Genomic DNA, 21,292 nt, shown 5'->3' with positions numbered 1-21,292 from the left:
TAAAGTAGAAGGTCATGCGGAAAAACAGATATCATAGACTGGAAGTGAATGGAATTTAGAAGGTTTATGGACCCATACTACCTCATCGCACCGAAATGAGCTCCACCAGCCATGGCAAATCCACCTGTGGCGAAAGTACCTGTTGAGAAGTTGCTCGCGTATGTACCAGCCAAATTGGAAAGGTTGGATAGTAATCCAGATGATGGACCTTGTACCTTGACCTGTGAGGTGAAAGGAGGTATGTTAGACGAAGAACAAATGCACCGTGATGGTCATGGCGATGAACAGGAAAATTTTGGATTTAGAAAAGTAAAGTAGCGGAAAGGAATAATGGTGATATGATGTATTATTCGACTCACCATAATGGTAGGTTCTTCCGGATCCACAATATCTTCATCTTTAATCTTCCTTCTTAACATTTCTATCGTCTCATTCAATTGTATCTTATCTAAATCATCTCTAGCTTTTAAGATACCTTCAACGAAAACCAGGTTCGGTCCATGTTTCTTGGCGAATGCCCAATAATCCATAAACAACATCTGAGGATCCGATTGAATGATCGATATGATCATTTCCATAATTTCAAAATTATCTTCTAAATCCGTCGGTTGTTTATAATTCACGAAGAAATCAAATGACATTGCCATATCTGATTTTATCTTGGTTACCGCTACTGGCATCCTGAGCGATCTCGGACTGGCCCGTCTCAACGCAGATAAATACGAGATTAGGAATGCGTCCAGTAGGTCTTCAACCAGTATTTCGAATATCGATGGATTTAGATGATGTTGATAATCGTTCATATAATCTTTCATCGTTTCTATTATTTGAGCCATCAATGGATCCGTATACCAATTGGGAGTGATTAGATTCTTGATAACAATTTTTAAATCGTTAAAAACGAATTCGACTAAACTTGAAGTACATTTCTTGGCGACATCCAAATAACCATCTATCGATTCGTTCAAACACAATGATATTTGTTTCTTATATTTGTCCGATACTAAAGGTTCTAATCTTGTTAATAAGCTTTCGACGTAATCTGCAGACTTCAACTGATCATTTGCCAAAGCGATAACGTATTCTACTAAACCACCTGGCACTTCTTCTGGCTTTTTCTCGATTTGAGCTTTTGATTCTTCATTGATCAAATTTAACCATTGATTTTGAATCTTCTTTATCAATTTCGAACATTCATTGACTACTCTGACCAGTACCGCACCCTGGTTGGAATCTAAAGCTAAATCACATTGTTGGTTGATTAATGAAAAGAAATCAACTACACCTTCCATACCTAATTGACCATCATCTGATTGTTCAGGTTCTTTTGTCCTCCATTGGAATTTACCTGTTTCCTCTTTCATCAAATTATCACTCCATTCTTCCAATTTGGTAACAATCAATTTAACATAATCTTCAATCAGATCTTGTGATTTACCATCAAGTAAGGGAGGTTGTATCCATCCACTTGGAATTTCCAACTCTTTCATCGATATTCTGTATTCTTTTATCCAAGCGTGTAACTCTAATAGAACTTTTGCTTCTGGAGCTGAAGCAACAATTTTACGTATGGTCTGATCTAAATGTTTGTGATAGCTTTTAACGAGATATGGAACGATCTCGTAATCTTCTGGAAATAATGGTTCAATATCTTCTTTGATTCGAATGATGTCTTTGTAAATCCACCCTAGACCCTCGATAAACCCTAACATGTCATATTGGTTATCTAGATAGTAGTTTTCAAACGATTCTTTGATAGAGTTGGTCATGACGTCTAGTAATTTGTGGCGGTAATTTTTGATCACTCGTGCGTTGGCTTGCATGGATTTAAATTTGGAGGCAGCATCGTGAGTAGCTACTTTACGGACTAGACGCATAGCAACAGCCTATACAAATAAAGTCAATAACTCTTTCTGCTAATCTCACTGAAGATACTCCTCTGTCTTCCCGCACGCTCTCATCCGTGAGGCGCAAACTTCGAGTGATGAGATGAAGATACCCAACTCACCTTCTCATCCTCTTTACCTTCCACTTCAACGATTTTCAACAACCTCACTACCGTCCCACCATTCCCTTTCCTAGCTAGATCAACTATATTCTTGCTAATCTCCCATAACCAACTCTCGAAATCTTGACCTATCTTATCCAACTTTTCAAACCACTTTGTCAACACTTCTCTCTCTTCATCGGTCGAATTGGAATTCTTCTTTGCTTGATGGAGGGTTTCGTTCCTAAATGATTCCAATTGCTGCAGTTGGAAGTGAATGGGTAGGAGGTTGGGGGAATAACCTGCTGGGCCACCTATTTGGTTCTTATCTGAGTCTAACAATGAGGAAATATGATCTACTTTATCGGACATCGAACGGAGGTTCTGGACCATCTTGGTGGTTTGAGAGAGATTACGATGGACGGTGGAAACCTGTATGAAGGGTGTCAGCACAGGAGTATAGTACATTAATTGCCATGTTGAGTCAAAGCTATCGCTTTCAAAACTAATCCAGCTCGTCGAGGTAATAAGGACACCTGACTCACCCTAGTGATCTTGTCAAACGCCTCACCCTTCTTCTCCATATCTTCCCCTTTTAACTTCTCAACGGCCATCATCTCCTCCCTTATCAGCCCGACAGCAGCTCTACTAGCCTGCAGCTTCAACAACGCATCTCTCGTGGCGTCCAGTTGAGCTTTCACACCAGATTGTAATTTCGCATCTAACGTTGATTTCTCTTTCAGTAACCTCTTGCGATAGGAGGATAGTTTGAGGAGATCGTCGGGTTGACGTAGGAGGTCAGACACTGCCTGGGAGGCGGAGAGGGTTGACATTGTGAGATTTCGTATAGATGGGCTAGCGGGCCAGCTCTCTTTCCCTATCGGCTGCCTTGATCTGTTGTTGTGATGTTCGACGATTCTATCATAACACAGGTCGACAATGAAATGGATGGATGGATGTATCGGATGTCATGATGCAACTCTCCTTGCCTCGTCGCGTGGTCTGTGCGGGGTAATCGGGTAATCCGACTGATAATGATGATATGTAATAACACGTCACTGCGAACTAGTCCTGTCCCTCCACTTGAAAAGTTGAAAAGTCAAAATATTTAGTCTTTACAAGGACGTGTACGAAGAAGAACTTGTAACATCTGAAGTTGAGAACAACAATCAGTCTCATTCCTTCCAAGTAATAGACCAGTTATCACGACCAGCTTGTATCTAACCAGATAGATACGATGGGTAAACAAGAAAAATCTAAAGCCAAGAAAGGCTCCAGCTCAGCTAGACCAGCACCATACGACAAAAGACTGAAAGTAGAAGTGAAATTCGAAGGTGCTGCTCCATCTGCGTCCACATCAACAGTCAAGACCAAAAAACAACAACCTCCCAATGTGAAGAAAGAATCATCTGCTCCATCCAAAGCTAGTGCTTCAGTTGATAAAGGCAAAGCAAAGGCTATCCCTGTCCCTTCCAAGGTAGAATCTGAATCCGAAGAAGAAGAAGGTGTAGAAGTATTACCACGAACATTCATAATCATAGCTGGATCATACGAGAAACTACTATACGGTATAGAAGGTACCTTTTCATCAGATTCTATATCACCGAAGTTGGAACCCATATTCATATTCCCTGCGCATCTGGCATGTGTGAAAGCCGTAGCGGCGAGTAAAGGAGGGAAATGGTTAGCTACCGGTTCAGAAGATGAGTTTGTCAAAGTTTGGGATTTGAGGAGGAGGAAGGAGGTTGGTAGTCTGAGTCAACATACCGGTGAGTATACTATTCCTGCAAATCTCATCTCACCAAGGACGAGGTCCGTCTTTGATCCGCCTAATATGATATAAATCAAAAGATGACTCGTCATTTCGATTGATCTATATTTATGTCATATCATTTCTGATACCTTAACGATGTCGGAGTGAACTCACACTTACTGACAATGATACATCATACAGGCTCAATAACATCCCTTCATTTCCCAACTTCTTCTCACCTCATAACCACCTCCGAAGACTCTACGTTATCCCTATTCCGTACTTCCGACTGGGCACTGCTCAAATCCCTCAAAGGTCATTCAGGAAGAGTGAACCATGTGGACGTACATCCCACAGGTAGGGTAGCGTTGAGTGTAGGAAAAGATAATACGTTGAAGATGTGGGATTTAATGAGAGGTAGAGGAGCAGCTAGTTTACCTTTGGGAAGTGGTACGTGCACTTCTCAGCATCGAGTTCTAGGTATTTGAAGATACTAATTTCGTGGGATATCTGTAGAACCCGAGATGGTGAAGTTCTCTCAGGCTGGTACACACTTTGCTGTACTCTTCCCTCGAAAGATCCAAATTTACTCTTTAGTGAGTCCGCTTCATACAACAACTTTAGTATAAATGAGGCATAGAATAGCTGATATTCTCTCTACCTTCTATAGACACTCAAACTCCTACACACCCTCGAAACGAAATCACGATTCAACACTCTACTTTTCGCTACTATCCCACCAGTCAATGGACCGATGACAGAAGAAGAACTGCTCTGTGTCGGCACTGAAAAGGGAATAGTCGAAGTCTACAACATCAAAGTAGGCACCGAAGAACCTCAGAGTGATAGTGAAGATGAAGACGAAGAGGGGGAAGCTGAGGGAAGTGAGACGAAAGGCAATGGTGCGAAGGTGGAGAGAGTCGGTACACTCGTTGGACACACAAATCGGTAAGTTGCGTACCGTCCTGTCTGCCTTGCGGTCAATCCAGGTATGTGCGTTTGCTGATCATGGGATTTTTATGTCTTTGACATGAACAGAATCAAATCTATATCTGCCTTACCATTCGAAGTTCCGGCCGAGGACGAAGAGATCCGACCTACCATCTTACTTACGACAGTATCTTCTGATGGGTTAATCAACGTGCATGACCTATTTTGGGTGGAGAACTCGCCCCAGTTCCAGGGTGTAGGAGAGAATAACACGATAGAGCCCATTGCATCGTACAATACAAAAGGAAGTAGATTGACTTGTGTTACACTTGCGGATGGTCAGGATCTATCTAAGAAATTGGCTAAACAGAGATCCAACGGTGGTACCCCTGCTAAGACAACTCGGGTGGATGATGAAGAGGAAGAAGACAGTGAAGACGATGAGGATGACGATGAAGAAGAAGAGGACATCTATGAGTCTGGTGAAGATGATGGAGAGGAGGATGAAGAGATGGCAGTTGAGTTTGAAGACGAAGAGGAGGAAGAGGAAGGGGAATATGAGGATTGAATGATTGCATGACGCGATGATGGATACAGTGCCACATTGACGTTGTTTATCTTCGGCGATATGGGAATAACTTTGTAGCCTAAACGATGTAAAGGTGAACCCTTGAGTCAAAGGGACCTACGTAACTACTCTAATCCTCTGCTCTGATGCCTGATTTGGTTGCATTTTGAAGGTATTCCGCATTCAGGGTTTTGTTCTGGAATGTACCTTTTTCCAAGGCAACCCAGGTGGCGAAATGAGGTTGTTTTTTCGTCGATATATATACTGTCAAGTGGGAATCCATTTCTTACCGGCGAATTCCCCCCTCCACTTTGGTTTTTCAATTTTCTCTTCCTCCCATTAAAAAACGAAAAAAAAGTCGGTTATAACAATATACATCGTATAACGGTCATCACCGCTTATAAGATCATTGTTGTTGTTGTTATCGCCTTCATCGTCATCAACCTTACGACACGTACATCGACTTAATCCCCTTACATATACACACCAGTAGACTTTAGTTAGTCCTACTACTCATATCAGGAGTACACGTTGAGTACATCTCCCTGACGAGAAAGGAAGACAGATTCAGGTGAGCTTCTTTGCTCTACTTTTATCCTTCCTCATCCTCATATGAGATATCTTTCACGAATTAGAGCGAGAAGATGTAGAAAGACATGCATTGTATCTGATATCGAGGAAAACACGCTGACATTGCGTTCTTCCTGTCTATTTTCCCACGTACGCTCTTCTCGTATACAAACTGATCGACGCAACTCGTTTACACATCAATCTTTCTTTTTCCTATTACTTCCATCATCATCCCCTTCTCTTCTTACCCACACAATACTGACGACTCATCAACTTGTCGTACTATTGGGCGACATGTCTCGATTCTTCTCTTGGATTTACACAGCACTCCCCAAGATGTCTCAGCCCGAACAACTTGCAGTCGTCCCTGCTCCCCCTTCCTCATCAGATTCAGTTCCCCTTCCTCCTCCACCACAAATCACTGAATCAGCACCCGAACCCGCTTCTATCAAACCTCTTCTGAACCCTCTTCAATCCGATGCACCACCTCCCTCTTCCACGTTGGTGGAGCCACCTAAATCGCCCAATCCCTCTAACCCTGCCACGGACGATAAGGGAAATGCCGCAGCTACCGAAGGTATCAATGGAGATGTTCAGGAACCAGAAACCACTCCTGTCCCTGTAGCCTCCTCGGAAGCACCAGCAGTGATCTCCCATACTCCTACTCCTGCGCCAGAACCAATCTTTGTTCCTGCCGAACCCAGCAAATCACCTTTACCTCCTGATGCGACTGTCCCTCCCACCCCTAGAGCTGAGGATGAAGCTCCCCCCACCCTTCCGCCCGATGCTATTCCACCTGCCGTGCCCACTCCCAGTGTAATCACTACCGAGGAACAGGAAGCCCAAGGCGGTATACTCGGAGTTGAACAGCCTGCTTTACCTACTCCTGGTCCAGAAGAAACCGCTCAAGTACAAGAAGTACCGGCGGCAGTTGTGGAAAGGGGAGAACCAATGGAGATAGATACGGAAAAGGAGGCTGAAGCTACCCCCACTGCTTCAGGATTACAGTCTAGTCAATCTGAAGGTAGTCTGAAACGAGCCGGAGAGAACTTGGATGGTGAAAGAGACGAGAAGAGGTTAAGGGAAGAATTAACCAATGTCCCCACGACCATCCCTGCTTCTACACCTACTCCTCAACCGATGTCAGCTGCACCACCCGCACCTGTATCCTCTCAACCTGCGGAACCTGCACCACCTGCTGCTGCTCCTCCAGCTGGAGACCTCACTCAACCCACTCCTGCTTGGCTCACTTATCAACCACCTGCTCCCCGACCTTCCGGTCCTACCACCCCTCTTACTCAGCACCAGCACAAGCATCTCCTCATTGCCATTCGATCATTAAAGAAGAAGACGCCTGATGTGTTTGCTTTCCTCCAACCTGTTGATACCGTTGCTTTTGGTATTCCTCATTACAATCAAATAATCGACCGACCCATGGATCTAGGAACTGTGGAAACAAAGCTCATTGCAAGTGATCCCAGAGGTCCGCCTAAAGATCAGAGCAAAGCGAGGAAATGGGATACCAGTAAAGGAGCTTACAACAGCTATAGCGAAGTCGTCGAGGATGTACGTCAGATATGGGAGAACACCAGGAAGTTCAATGGTCCTGGACACGTGGTCACTGTCGCAGCTGATAAGCTAGATGCTGCTTTTGAGAATGCTTTATCCAAAATACCTCCTGAGGTGAGTGAAAGGTCTCATACTCTAACGTGAAGTCGCTGACAGTCCAATAGCCCGTCCTCGCTCCACCTCCCGCACCCGTCTCTGCTACTCCACCTGCTGCGACTCCAGTGGCAGGACCTTCATCCGCCAGGAGAGCATCCATCTCTCAACCCCCTACCATCCGACGTAGCAGTGATGATTCTCGACCCAAGCGAGAGATTCACCCCCCTCCTTCCAAAGATCTCGCTTACGAGGAAACGGCTGGAGCAGCTCGAAAGCCCAAGAGGAGGAATGATCCACAATTACAATGGGGTTTCAAGGTTGTCAAAAGTCTGGAAACCACTCAAAAGTTCTTCCCTGCCGCTGCTCCTTTCCTATACCCTGTTGAGGAAATCATCAAAGCCATTCCGGATTACACCAAAGTCGTAAAGAAACCAATCGATCTCCTTCACATCAAGGATAAATTGGAACAAGGCCTCTACGATGAAGTGAATCAACTGGACAGTGATATCAGATTGATGGTCAACAATGCTTTGAAGTTCAATCCACCTGGAGATGCTGTCAACACCGCTGCTACTCAACTTCTACAGATCTGGAATGAGAAATGGCAAACTCTACCTCCTAAACAAGATATCAGGGATTCAAGTGAAGATCCATTGGCTGATAATTACGAGGAAGACGGATACCAAAGTGAAGATGATAGTAAGTTTGCATATGATCCTGGGCTTGCCAAGCATTCACGTGGCCGTCATCCTCGTACTGACTAAATCCACATTTTCCAGGTAAACAACTGAAATCACTCGAAGCTCAAGTCTCTAATCTGAATGATCAGATTGCCGAACTCCGAGCCAAAATCGCTAAAGGTCGAGCCAACCGACCTCCTAAATCCTCTAAACCCAAAACTACCAAAGCTGGTTCTCAGCAACGTAAACCATCTGTTGCAAAGCACTCGCCTGGTGTTAACGGCAATGGTCACTCTGCCACCAAAAAGTCCAAGAAAACCAAAGAAGCCGTTTCATACAGAGATGAAGATGAGGATATGGAGAGTGAAGAGGAGGACACTACAGCTATTACCCTGACACAAAAACAAGAGTTGGCGGAGAAGATCACTCAAGCTGATGAACAGACTTTGCAAGAAGCTATTACGATCATTCAACAGACCACCAATCTCGGAGCTGTAAGTTACTTGCTCGGTCGGATGCCGAATCTAAAAGCTGACATACTCATTTTGCAGAACAACGAAGAGATTGAACTTGATATTGATTCATTACCCGTCGCTACTGTTGCCAAGCTTTATAACCTTGTGTGCAGAGGTAGGAGAGGTGGATCGAAACCCGGTAGGAAATCTTTGGGTGGAGTTTCTGGAGGTCCAGGTGGATCAGCCAAAAAAGCAGGAAAGAAGGCATCCGGTGGTGTGACTAAGCGAAGTGTGAATGAACGGGAGGAAGCTGAGAGAATCAGGAGAATGGAAGCTCAATTGCAATCGTTCGATTCGCGTGCTGGAGGAGCTGGACAAGGTCTCGCATCGGGTGGTGTAGGATATGAAGAAGGTGAAAGTAGCTCGGAAGAGGAGAGTAGCGATGAGGAGTAAGAAGAGAGAAGAGGCGTTGTATGGTTAAGTGATTGAGTGCATATATGGCTTGAGAGAAAAGGACATTATTGAAGAGGGAAGAGAAGAAGAACAAAGGTTGTAAAACAGAAAGAAGAAGTGGAAAACAAATCGAGATAACATGTAATAAAATTCAAATACATGAACATGAACATGAACATGAACATGAACATATATATATACTGGAGTTACATACATTGTCATTAACATCATTTTATCGTCATTGCTTATAAAGTCTTTCAACGAGTAGATGAACTTTGAACTTATTGTAGTGAGAACTCATACTCCCTCATTCGGTTTACTCGTTTATATGTAAATGTCGTATTATCCCATTCTTTCTTGCCGAGCCATAGTTCGAGCTGGAGAGGGATGATATGAGAAGATGAACGTTTGTCCATAACTCATCATAGTCAAGATCATGCTTATGTATGTGTCCTACCACTGTACCATTGTATCAAGTCAGGCGTCCGTCCAAGAATATTGAGATTGTAGAGCCAGGTACGATTACGGTTGACTCAGTCATCTTCCAATGGGTTTCTTATACACTTTCACATCTTTTAATTGACCATTTCATACCTCCTGTCCTTTCCCGTACTTCCACAGAGTTCACAGGTAGTGGCCTCGATCCTACAAGAAGATCATCGATTCATATTCAGGGAATTGTGAGTCGGGGGTGTAGATCGCTTACTTATACCTGTTAGATAAGACAGGATATTACAGTTTCGACTAAGCTTGAATGTAGTGCTCAGGACTTCGATTTTATACCCCTGATATCGCCATCTATGGTAGTGAGTCAGACTCAGTATGTTCCATTTAAATGACTGTATCCCGACTGTTTACTGAATGTCACACTTACTGACTATATCAAGAAAGGGTGTGGACAGGTACCAATGAGACGAGCACCATTCAGACAAAGAACGATATGTCAGACACCATCAAATGAACATGGCGGATCTCATACATGACTGACAGACCATCTCGTTGTTCCAGCGAACAGAGATTTCGAAGTACTGGTCCAGGAAGGATGTTCGTACAGAATGTGGGGAACTCAGACACTCCTACAGTCACCCATACAGTAACTAAATTGAAACAAGATCGATGAACGGCACAATACCCCACTTACAAAGTTTGTTGACCCATTCAGGTCAGACACTACATTCAGTACGACTTGACATCACTCGTACAGTACTAACCAGTATCAGATATCACATGGTATATTCATCCATGCAAAAGATATATAAACTCCCTTTTTCCACTCAATGTATCCTACTTTCTTCCTTCAACCCAAACCCAATCCTTACAATCCGCATATACCACTCAAACTAAAGAGACCACTGGTGGCTCTTTCTTCTCACACGCTAGCAGCGATCAACCACTGTCTTTACTCGTATATATAAATTACAACCCTTTGTATATAAATTTCATCTTCTGATTAAACGGTTTGATACCTTTCAATTAAATTGAATTTTATCATCATTAGATTTCTTTATACATACTCAACAAGTCAACGATAACTTAACGTTTCAACCTATCTCATCAAAGGAATCAAGCTTGACGCTCTTTCTTTGTATTTACGACTACGACTTGAATATTCACGAGCTTGACGCTTCAGTTTGATCAACGACACTATCACGCTACTAGCCTTTACCGACTACACCGCCAACAGAACCAGACAATCAAAATGCCTTCTTCATCCAAGATCATCGCTATCTCCCTTATTGCCGGTGCCTCAGCTGCTCCGTTGAACCTCTTCGGTACCACCTCTGCTTCTGGTAAAACCTCTACTTCAGTTAGCGCTGGCGCTTCTGTCAATGCTGCTACCAACGCTGTCACTGATATCACAGGATTCACCAATGCTTTCGTAAGTTCTTCTTTCCTGCCAGTCAAGAACCTCGCTGACCAAGTGAGTTTGATAAATCAGTTGAGCTCCGCTACTGGTGGTGCCATCACCACTGTCTCCAAGCTTGAGAGCCAACTTGGTTCAGCTGTTGGAGTAGCCAGGACCATCGCTATGAACACTTGGGCTTCAGGTCAATGTCTCGCTACTTACGCGGACATCAACATGTGCACTGAGCTCAGCGCTTACCTCTCGGCTGTTTACTACGCTTTCGAGCAAGGTTGGTCCGCTGCTCAACTCTTCGCTGCACTTGGAGGTGAGTCTGGCTGTTTATCTCATTTCAGATACATCGATGCTAATTTTACTATATGTTACGACAGCCGATCGAGTCAACAAATTCCAATCCCTCATCAGCGCGCTATGCGCTCATGCCGAAGCCTCCAGCACTTGTTCACCTCTGCTCTCCGCTTGGCCCACCTACCTCACCGCCATGGCTCAAGTAGATGCTTCCATCGTCCACCAGGCCACTTCTCAGCTTACCGCCAACGGTATCATCACCTTGATTGATGCTGCCGACGCCGGTACTCACCTCGTTAGCGGTCTCACCTCAGGTGTGATGAGCAACGTCAACGCCATGGTCGGAGCTACTGCCAAAGGATCTTTGGGAACCGATATCTTAGGTCTTCACCTCAGAGACGAACATGAACAAGCTAAGCGATTCCTCGGATTGGAGAACCTCTTCGGCCACAAAGCAGAAGCTACAGCCACTGCTTCCGTCGCTGCTACCGCGCAGGCATCAGCTACTGCCGCTGCAGCTGCGGCCGCTCAAGCCCAAGCTCAAGCTGCTGGTGGGCTCAACATCGCCAACATCGTCAACGCTGCTGGATCTCTCACTGCCGGTACCGCCGCTCAAGCTCAGGCTCAAGCTGGTGCAGGTGCTCAAGTTGGTACAAACGTCATTACCGGATTGACCTCCAACATCCCCGTTGTCGGCGGATTGGTCAATGGTCTCCCATTAGTTGGCGGAGTAGTCAACACTGTCGGAGGAGTAGTCAACAAAATCCCCGTTGTCGGTGGTGTAGCCGAAACTGCTACTGGTCTCGCAGCCGGTCTTACAGGTCAAGCTTCTGGTACTCTCGGTACCGCCACCGACCTCGTCGGAGGAGTTAACGTTCCTGCACTCTTATCTCTCAATGGTCAAGTGTCAGGTGCTGCCAATGCTGCTACTTTAGCTGCTGGTTCGGTCGCAGCTACCGGTCAAGGTGTACTTGGAACTGCCACTCACCTCTTGGGTCTTAGAGATGTTGATCTCGCTGTTGAGATTGCCGAAGGAGATGTCTTCTCCCATCTCTCTGACGAACATAAACGAGATTTACTCTCTGGTTTACTCGGTAACCCCACTGGTATACTTAACAACGTTCCTGTCGTAGGTGGACTCACCAACGGACTTCTCGGCGGACTTACCGGTGGTCTACTCAATAACCCGACTGGAGCCGTCGGTGGAATTCTCAGTAACCCCACTGGCGCTGTTGGCGGTATTGTCAATACCGTCAACCACCTTCCTGTAGTTGGTCCAGTTGTCGGAAACACCGTCAACTCTGTTCTCAACACCGTTGGACATCTCCCAGTGGTTGGAAACGTCGCTGCTCAAGCTACTGGTGCTCTCAACAGCGCTACCAACGCTGGGCTCAACATTGGTCAAAATGGTCTTCAACTCGGTCTGAACGATGTCACCTCAGCTGCCGCCGGTGTTGCCGGTCAAGCTGGGTTACACCTTAAGAGAGGTTTACTCGATGGACTTCCTTTACTTGGTGCTCTCCCTGTTGGAAATATCGTCAACTCCCTTCCGATCGTTAATAACCTCCCTATCGGCGGGATCCTCTCCAACCCCGTTGGAACGGTTCAACAAACAGTTAACAACCTCCCTGTCGTCGGTGGTTTCGTGCATGGTCTCACGGCCAACCTCCCAGTCGTAGGTGAACTTACCGCCAACGCTGGTGCCCAGGCCCAAGGAGCTGCCAATGCCGGACTTAACCTTGGTGCTGGTGGATTATCAGCCACTCTCAATGGAGTTACCTCTGCTTTGGGTAACGTAGCTGGATCTACCGGTATTCACCTCGGCTCGAGAGATGTTGATGAGAGGGACCTCCTCAACGGTCTTCTCGGTTCTTCTTCAAACTCTCAAGGTGGTCTGATCGGTAACAACCTTCCTATCGTCGGTCCACTCGTTAATGGTGTGACATCCAACCTTCCCATCGTTGGGAATGCAGGTGGTGTCTTGTCTGGAGTGACCAACACCGTCGGTCAATTGACCGGCACAGTCGGAAACACCGTTTCTGGCTTGACCCACAACTTGCCTATCGTCGGTAACTTGGTGGACGGTTTGACTCACTCTTTACCTCTTGTCGGTGCTCAAGCTTCCGCTGCTGCTAGTGGTGCTGCTCAATCAGCTACCAACGCGGGATTGAACATCGGTGCTAATGGTCTACAAGGTACCCTCAACAGCGTTACAGGTTTGGCTGGTGGTTTACTTGGTTCAGCCAACCTCCACTTGAAAAGAGAGGCTTCACCTGAACCCATCCTCGGTCTTAACTTGCCTTTAGTCAACTCTTTGCCAATTGTCAACTCCCTTCCTGTCGTTGGTAACGGACAAGCCTCTGCCTCTTTGGTTGACGGATTGAATGTCCAATTGGGTCCTGTCCAAGCTCAAGCTCAGGCTGCCATCCAAGCTACTCAACATGGTTTATCCTCCGTACTTGGTGCAGGATTGAAAGTTGGCGATTTGGTTAATGCTCAGACTCAAGGTGTCGTAGGTGCTTTGATTCACTAGATTATTAGGGTATAACGGACAATCTTATTGTTGTGGTATGAGATATGTTTGACGATGATGATTTAAATTCAATTTTCACTCTATCGAAATCCCTAATGGAATCCTCTTTATATATCATAACGAATTATTCATTGTATTTGTTTGGGTTAGTTGAAAATCGTTCTATACATCATCGAATTATAATATATCTACATCCTAAATCTTCTTTGTTCTTTGGTTTTCACTTTTTTTCGAGGGATGTAGATTATGTTTTTAGGTAGTTTTAGTTTGAATATATATATATGATTTATGTATTCAACTTACCTGCTACGATAAATTCAAGCAGATATACTGTCCAAATCGATACTTTGAGTTGTCTGGCTAACAAGAGAGAACTTGGATTTCCCTCTCGCCTAAATAAAATGCCTGGATGGTGTTTGCTATCCAGATCTTGCTATAATCCAGCCAATTAATCGAGTAGACCGGTGCTTTCCAACGCCGGCGATAGGTTTCCGTGGTTCTGTGCATTATGAAAAGTGGAGGTCCATACCGCCGGAGCATTAAAAATCGACCGAAATCGGTCCGACTACGATCAAAGTGTCGATAGATACATGGCACATGGGGTTGTTTGTCTGGTCACGACAGCTAGCAGTAACAGCATCTGGGGTCTCTCTAGACTAAAGTGCGCTGCATTTAGCGCAATGGCCAACCGCCGGGAGAAAAGGACAGTTGGAAGATGAGTGAGAATGGGGTGATGAGAAAGGGAATGATATATCATACATGATATGAATTGGTTTGATTTTACCCTGAATTGGACCCATTACATCACATGGACGAGAGTAACGAAAATCCGATTTCCCGGTATATCTACCAATCTGCCCACTCTTCACTCTTTTCCCCCCATTCAATTCATTCTTTCACCTTCCATAAAACCAGATACAGAGGCTTTATCTTTTCTTTTCTTTTCTGCTATATACCAAAAAGAAAATCGTTCAAAATACTACCTTCACTCATCACTAGATCAATCCGACTCAGAGCCATAAACAACGCAATGACTCAAACTCACTTCACTCTCAACAACGGTCAAAAGATCCCTTCGATCGGTCTCGGTACTGTGAGTGAAGAGTCTCTCGATCCTTCTTCAAATGAATTTGCCTTCGACATCCCATGATTGCTGATGATCCTTGTGCTGTAGTGGCAATCTGCGTAAGTTGTGGGACATATATGGCAGTATTACCGGCGCAGTCCAACTGATAAGATGAATAGCCCAGGTGAAGTTGCCAAAGCTGTCGAACACGCTCTCAAGGTAAGTTGGTTATTTCAGTCTCCTGCACCATATACAGCATCAGTGGCTGATACTTCTATCACTTCTAGTCCGGTTACAGACATCTTGAGTGAGTACATACACCTTGCCTGAGATACCCCGGAAATATCGGAGACTCCAAATCAACACATCGCTGACGATATCATCATCGCTATCTCCCCCCTTTTCTTCCTCTGTACCAATCATACTCATAAAATTCTGTGAACTCATATCCGCCATCCAGTTGCGCTTGGGCTTACGGAAACGAAGCTGAAGTTGGACAAGGTATCAAAGCCTCTGGTGTACCAAGAGAAGAAATTTTTGTCACTTCAAAGCTTTTCGAACTTCACCATCACCCCGAGCACGTCCCTTTGGCTATCAAGGACACCTTGAAAAACTTGGGTCTCGAATACCTCGATTTGTACCTTCTCCACTGGAACGTAAGTTCAAGTCTAACCCCATACCCCCATACCCACATGCCCTATTCTTTATAAGCGAAGCTGCATTACGTCATTACACCCATGGCGCACCATGAACCCATATGGTCCGCATATCTCACATGGCTGACTTGTTTGTTTTCACAGATCAACCTCGAAGTTGACGCTCCTGCTGGAACCCTTCCTCAAAACGAACACCGAGTCAAGGGGTCTTCAGGTAAATTCAAGCTTGATGTAGCTCTTTCCGATGATGTTACCCCAACCTGGAGAGAGATGGAAAAGGTGAGTTTTGGTATGGTAAATTAGAATTACGATTGACTGAGACTGACTGTGACTGTTGTGTATAGCTCGTTGACCAAGGTCTCGTCAAGTCAATCGGTATCTCCAACTTCAACATCAACCGAACCAAGAAACTCCTCAAGGTCGCTCGAATCAAGCCTGTCGCTGACCAAGTTGAACTTTCCATCCAATGTCCTCAACCTGAGCTCGTAGCTTGGTTGAAGAAGAACGATATCTTACCTCAAGGTTACTCCCCTCTCGGTGGTACCGGTAAGACCAACCTCAGAGACAACGAGATTGTCAAGAAGATCGCCGATCAACACGGTGTACAAACCGCCAATATCCTCTTGTCATGGTTGGTCGCCAGAGGTGTTAACCCAGTTCCTAAGTCGGTCACCCCTGAGAGAATTGAAAACAACTTGAAACGTGGGTTTGAGCTTTGGCTTTGACTGAAATGTGAAATTGTAATTTGACATGCTGATGGATATACATTTTTGTGATCACCAGTCGTCGACCTTACCAAGGAACAATTCGATGAACTCGAGTCCCTCTCTCAATCTCACCCTCCCAACAGAGTTTGTGACCAAAGTGACTGTGAGTGAAATTGTTCTTCGACCGATGCGTCCTCAGTCTGGCCATGTCCCGTCTTTGCTGATCATCTTATGCCTTCGCTTGCTCAGCTTTCGAACCCGTTTACGATATCTACCAAGAGAATGACCCCGAGTTCTCCGACAAGGTTCAATTCGCCAAGGAGCAATAAATGTCTGGAATACAAGTTGTTTGAAGCCAATCAAACACATAGAGTATATGAAGTCAAGTAGATGTTAAAAAGGGTAGACAGATGCCAGAAGGTCGATTATGCATTACAGTGTGAAGTCACGTTCCGTTCAGATCCCTCAGTCCGATGTGTCAAGCGCCATGGGAAGATGGATATTTATATCTATTCATACTGATACAGTGTCAAAATACAGCTATACACGCAATTGCTGATTGAACTGATGATCATCGTTACGTTTGTGTTACAGATAACTGATTCTATCTGGATCACTGCACGGAACACAGAGACTCATCGATTATGGGATCGTGTTTGGGTTTGGTCTCTTCAGGTAATAACTGACAGTTCACACATTGACCATCAGTACCCTACACCTGTTTTTAGGAGACGTTGACGATAATAACTTACATTGACCATCCTCGCGTGTAGAGGCACAGACACTCCACCGGGGAAGGAAGTACCTTCTGGGAAGTAGCTACGAACGACAGAAGATGAGCTGCACTGACATGACTATAATTGTACCCATCATCGTACGTGATGTACTGAACTCACCCTCCATACTTCAGTACGGTCATTTCTTGCATTTGAGCTCCTAGAGGTAATATACTAAACGAAATGACAGATCAATTCTCATGGTATGGTCTACAGGAGGCATGGTAAGATCAAACTCACGTGCCGGCAGGTGCGTAGAACCCATCAGCTTTATTTTTCAATACATTCTTTAAACATGCATCTTCGTCCTATATATGACAGCCGATACGATACCATATGATCAGTAAAGAACACTACCTCCTTATACCTTTTGAACATACCGATCTGGGATCGTTATGATGTAAGGTTGAAGAAGTCAACTTACAAATTCTACATCCGCCCAACCAGGTCTCCATTTCCCTTCCTCAAACCATTTCTTACCCGTCTCGTCCCCTGTCATCAATTCATCTACAGTTGACGGATCGCATTTCTTCAAGTAAGCTTTCCTCTTCGCTTTCAATTCTTCTTCCTCTTTCTTCTTCGCTTTGGCTTTTTCTTCAGCTTTGCGTCTCTCGGAAGAGGATGATTCGGATGGCATGATTTCTCTTGTCGATTAAACTGGAATTGTTATTGTTGGAATGTAAGTATACCAAAATCTCGTCTTCGGCCGAAAATACCTGAGCTCGAGATATAGGTTTAGTATACGCCATGGTAATGGTTTGTTATGCTCTTTGGCCAAATGATAGGTGAACGTCAATGGAGAGGTGGGTCCAAGTGAACTTTGAGCAGAAAGGATAGGGTGTGAGGTCCTTTGACTATACGCCCCTCTTGGATCTTCACATCTCAAACTATGTACTACATGCCATATACTATATACCTTGTATCTGTTACTGATTCTCCCTTGATCAGTCCCACGGAGAGAATGGCAAGAGGTCCATCTAACAAAGGAACTCACAGTACCTGATCATCCCATCCACAGTATGATCGGACATGGCCGTCTCCCATTTTCATTTTGCAGGAATCGGTGTACAATCGACGCACGTGTTTCACCCTTTTCACCCTTTTTGACCCTTTTGACTGACTCTCCTCTTTCATCTCTACATCGTTCCCTTCATCCTCATTCTCATTCGTCATTACTTTTTCCATCGTCCATCTTTACCATCTCATACTCATACCGAGGTAGGACCGACACCTCAACCATAGTCGACAACAAGCAGGAAGACTCCCATCTGCTGGAGGAGCATTGGAGTATCAACCAGGAACCAATAGCCAAAAAAGCATATACACGGTGCAGTTATCTCATCCACAATTCGAAAAAAAATCAAAAAAGCAAACACGTTCGTTCTTTCTCGGTTGGCAATATCTTATCAGATCTCGCATAAACGCCCAGTGATCGTCATTGTTGAAAATAATAGCTGTTCCCACGATAAGGAAGACTGTTAAGAGTGGTTGATGGAGATAACGGTGTAGAGCTCCCTCGGCAGTCTAATATCATTCGGAAGAGGAAGCAAGTCAAGCAAATTATCAAAGTTGTCAAGATCAGTGCGCACATCGCCCATCCTTTCAAGTTAAATTTTTGATAAAGATAGATACAGGATCAATCCTTTCTTTTTATCAACCTTCAAATTTCCACCTACTTATCACAACAACCGGTCTTTCATCGAAGGGGAGAACAGAAATTCATCTCAATCCAATGGTCCTCCTTCCTTCCTGCTTATCCGCCTCAACTAATCGACCATAAAAAATGTCCAACTCCAATGCCAACGCTTCTTCCTCTTCGACTTCAACATCGACCGAACCGATTATTGGTCCGCCCAACCCTCAGAACCCCCCTCTTCTCCCCTGGGCCTTCTCTGACTGTCCGCTCGATATCCTGGTGGACCTCCTCACCCACATGCTGGAATTGCTCATCAAGCATAACGATCAGGTCATACTCACGCCCGAAGCCCTTACTAGATTTCACTCGAGAGCTGCACCGGGGATTAGCGTCAAGGATTACTTGGGGAGAATAGTGAAATATACGAATCTGGAGGTGAGTACAATCTTTCGGTCGGTGGAGGAGTGGATAGGTGTGATATGGGGATCATCATTTATCTATCTGGGGGATATGTTGAAACGAATTTTAAGGAGAAGGGATCGTTCAGGTAGGAACAAAAGGCTTTGCTCTGCTAGTTCTGACACACTGTACAGGAAGTCAAGGACGAGCACGGAAGCTAACAGTCATCTCGTTCTTTTAGAAAATTCCACTACTATCCCTCCTAGCTTATATCGACACAACCTGTACCAACCTCCCTTCATTCACCTTATCATCCTTGACCGTCCACCGATTCCTCATTGCGTCCATATGTGCGGGGTCAAAAGCTCAATGTGATGTCTTCTGCACCAATGCCCATTATGCTAAAGTCGGAGGTATAAAGACGCAGGAGTTGAATGCGCTGGAGAGGGAGTTGTTGAGGGTCACCAAATGGGATTTATGTGTGAGTGTGTTATGCGGAACTCCTGAGTGAATCGAATGGATCTCATTGAGTCCATCCGGCGTTCAGTTCAACTTGATCATGAGGAATGAGGAAGAAGAAACACCCTTGCTTTGCTCGATTGATCAGCTAACAATGTGTTTCTCCTTTCTACAGTGCCATGCTGAACAACTACAGAAATACTATACATCGCTGATACGCTCTCACGGCGGATACGCTCAATCACCTCAACCCGCCAATCCACCATTCTTACCTTTCCCCAGATCACGTTCCAAACCGCGTGCGTCAACGGCTCCGTCGCCTCCGCCTGAAGGCGACGCTCCAGCTGTACCAGGGCAGGATGGTGAACCAGAACCACCAGATGAAGACGACGCAATGGGTGAAGGCGACGACGACGAAGATATGTCGGAGGAGGATGAAACAAGTATGGTGATTGATTCTCCGTCGAGGGGTAGGAAGAGGATAAAAAAGACTAGCGGCAATATTGGGGTGATGGACATTGATACTTCACCTACCACGGCACAGCTGCAGGAGATCCCTATTGGACATGATGTATCAAATACACCGATGCACTCCCCTTTATCGACCGCTTCGACAGGTTCTTCCTCTGTCCCTTCATCATCCAGATCATCGATCCACAGGAATACACCAGGGAGCGGGAGTTTGAAAGGCAAAAGATCAAGATTAGTATCAATAAGCGAATCGAAAATTGCTGAACCGAAGATTGATACTACTCCAGCTATAGCTGATCCTTCACCAACCTCTTCAACAAAAATACATGCACCACCAATTCTCAACGATCAATCTAGATCTCAACCCAAACCACCAGCTCCTATACCTACACCTACACGCAAATCAACTTCAGGGATACTCACCAGTTCAACAGGTATTTCCTCCGATCCTAAATCCCAATCGCAGTCTCATTCACACTCGCATTCAAGTGGGAAATTACTGAAATCGTTAGTAGGAGGTATATTCAGGAGAAAATCTTTACCTGGAGATGGTAATGATTCATTGGCTATTTCACCTTCTTCAACAAACAATGGGAATGGGTCTTTAGCAAGTTCTTTAGGTGCGGATGTCAATGGGAAGAATAAATCTAACCAATCTACCTCTACTTCTCACTCAACATCTGGATCTCGATCTGGATATAACGTGATCCCTTCCAAACCTATACATTCACCTACATCTACTGGCAAATCAGGTATAACAGCTTCACGTCCCGCGTCCTCTTCCAGCACGACTTCACCTAGGATATACTCATCTACCTCGGCTACAGGGGATAAATCGCCTAAACCTGGATTAGCTAAACCTGTAACTCCAAAGGTACGTACGAGGGATGAAACTTCTCTAGATCCCAGAGAGAGGGTTGCTCTAGGTGCTCCGATGGGTATGGGTATGGGTATCGCGGTGGATGAATTGGAAGGGAAAAGAAGTAGGATACCATGAACTATACAGTAGAAAGGAAGAGAAGGCTGTGAGATATGTATGATGTTCTGGTATTGACACTGGGTTCAATCAGGGATATATAGGAATCGAAGGTATATAATCTAGTTGAGTATATACGACAAGACATAGATGAAGAGGAGGAGATCGAAGACGAGATATGGGGGGATTATGGGTCGAATGTTCATGTTGATTATTTGGCTTCCATTTTGTATATATATGTTGCGATGTATTGCAACAAATTACAGATTTATTGTCTACGTTATCATCCGGATCTGAGTCAATCAGGTTTATATCTTTACTCTTGGAGTTATATCATGGCTTGTCCGTCACGACAGTGTGATGTTATGTATTATATAGTACATGATACATATTTTGGAGT

At 44.8% G+C, this 21,292-nt stretch overlaps 7 protein-coding genes across 7 annotated transcripts; 5 read left to right on the top strand and 2 right to left on the bottom strand.

Annotated features, from left to right (window-relative positions):
• Nucleotides 1-77: 77 nt before the first annotated feature.
• Nucleotides 78-2,820, bottom strand: L199_002713 (uncharacterized protein; the record flags this gene model as incomplete). The annotated part of the gene is made up of 4 exons (XM_064888452.1): nt 78-221; nt 360-1,886; nt 2,009-2,419; nt 2,533-2,820. 4 exons carry the CDS (start codon nt 2,818-2,820, stop codon nt 78-80), a joined length of 2,370 nt encoding a protein of 789 aa, XP_064744524.1.
• A 404-nt stretch (nt 2,821-3,224) lies between these two features.
• Nucleotides 3,225-5,238, top strand: L199_002712 (uncharacterized protein; the record flags this gene model as incomplete). Its single annotated transcript, XM_064888451.1, has 5 exons — nt 3,225-3,756; nt 3,942-4,190; nt 4,257-4,336; nt 4,411-4,688; nt 4,779-5,238. 5 exons carry the CDS (start codon nt 3,225-3,227, stop codon nt 5,236-5,238), a joined length of 1,599 nt encoding a protein of 532 aa, XP_064744523.1.
• A 906-nt stretch (nt 5,239-6,144) lies between these two features.
• On the top strand, nt 6,145-9,061 carry L199_002711 (uncharacterized protein; the record flags this gene model as incomplete). Its single annotated transcript, XM_064888450.1, has 4 exons — nt 6,145-7,491; nt 7,542-8,172; nt 8,253-8,647; nt 8,705-9,061. 4 exons carry the CDS (start codon nt 6,145-6,147, stop codon nt 9,059-9,061), a joined length of 2,730 nt encoding a protein of 909 aa, XP_064744522.1.
• A 1,699-nt stretch (nt 9,062-10,760) lies between these two features.
• On the top strand, nt 10,761-13,746 carry L199_002710 (uncharacterized protein; the record flags this gene model as incomplete). The annotated part of the gene is made up of 3 exons (XM_064888449.1): nt 10,761-10,940; nt 11,001-11,232; nt 11,297-13,746. 3 exons carry the CDS (start codon nt 10,761-10,763, stop codon nt 13,744-13,746), a joined length of 2,862 nt encoding a protein of 953 aa, XP_064744521.1.
• A 1,237-nt stretch (nt 13,747-14,983) lies between these two features.
• L199_002709 (uncharacterized protein) lies at nt 14,984-16,504 on the top strand (the record flags this gene model as incomplete). The annotated part of the gene is made up of 7 exons (XM_064888448.1): nt 14,984-15,031; nt 15,100-15,119; nt 15,273-15,468; nt 15,613-15,747; nt 15,813-16,170; nt 16,252-16,338; nt 16,425-16,504. The coding sequence occupies 7 exons, from the start codon at nt 14,984-14,986 to the stop codon at nt 16,502-16,504; spliced, it is 924 nt and encodes a 307-aa protein (XP_064744520.1).
• Nucleotides 16,505-16,788: 284 nt separating this feature from the next.
• On the bottom strand, nt 16,789-17,588 carry L199_002708 (uncharacterized protein; the record flags this gene model as incomplete). Its single annotated transcript, XM_064888447.1, has 5 exons — nt 16,789-16,857; nt 16,928-16,994; nt 17,072-17,125; nt 17,192-17,259; nt 17,376-17,588. 5 exons carry the CDS (start codon nt 17,586-17,588, stop codon nt 16,789-16,791), a joined length of 471 nt encoding a protein of 156 aa, XP_064744519.1.
• A 1,146-nt stretch (nt 17,589-18,734) lies between these two features.
• On the top strand, nt 18,735-20,913 carry L199_002707 (uncharacterized protein; the record flags this gene model as incomplete). The annotated part of the gene is made up of 3 exons (XM_064888446.1): nt 18,735-19,022; nt 19,228-19,467; nt 19,621-20,913. The coding sequence occupies 3 exons, from the start codon at nt 18,735-18,737 to the stop codon at nt 20,911-20,913; spliced, it is 1,821 nt and encodes a 606-aa protein (XP_064744518.1).
• Nucleotides 20,914-21,292: the final 379 nt, after the last annotated feature.

This window comes from Kwoniella botswanensis, chromosome 1 (genome assembly GCF_036426115.1).
Source record: "Kwoniella botswanensis chromosome 1, complete sequence".
NCBI lineage: Eukaryota > Fungi > Basidiomycota > Tremellomycetes > Tremellales > Cryptococcaceae > Kwoniella > Kwoniella botswanensis.
This window is presented reverse-complemented; position numbering and strand designations above follow the sequence as displayed.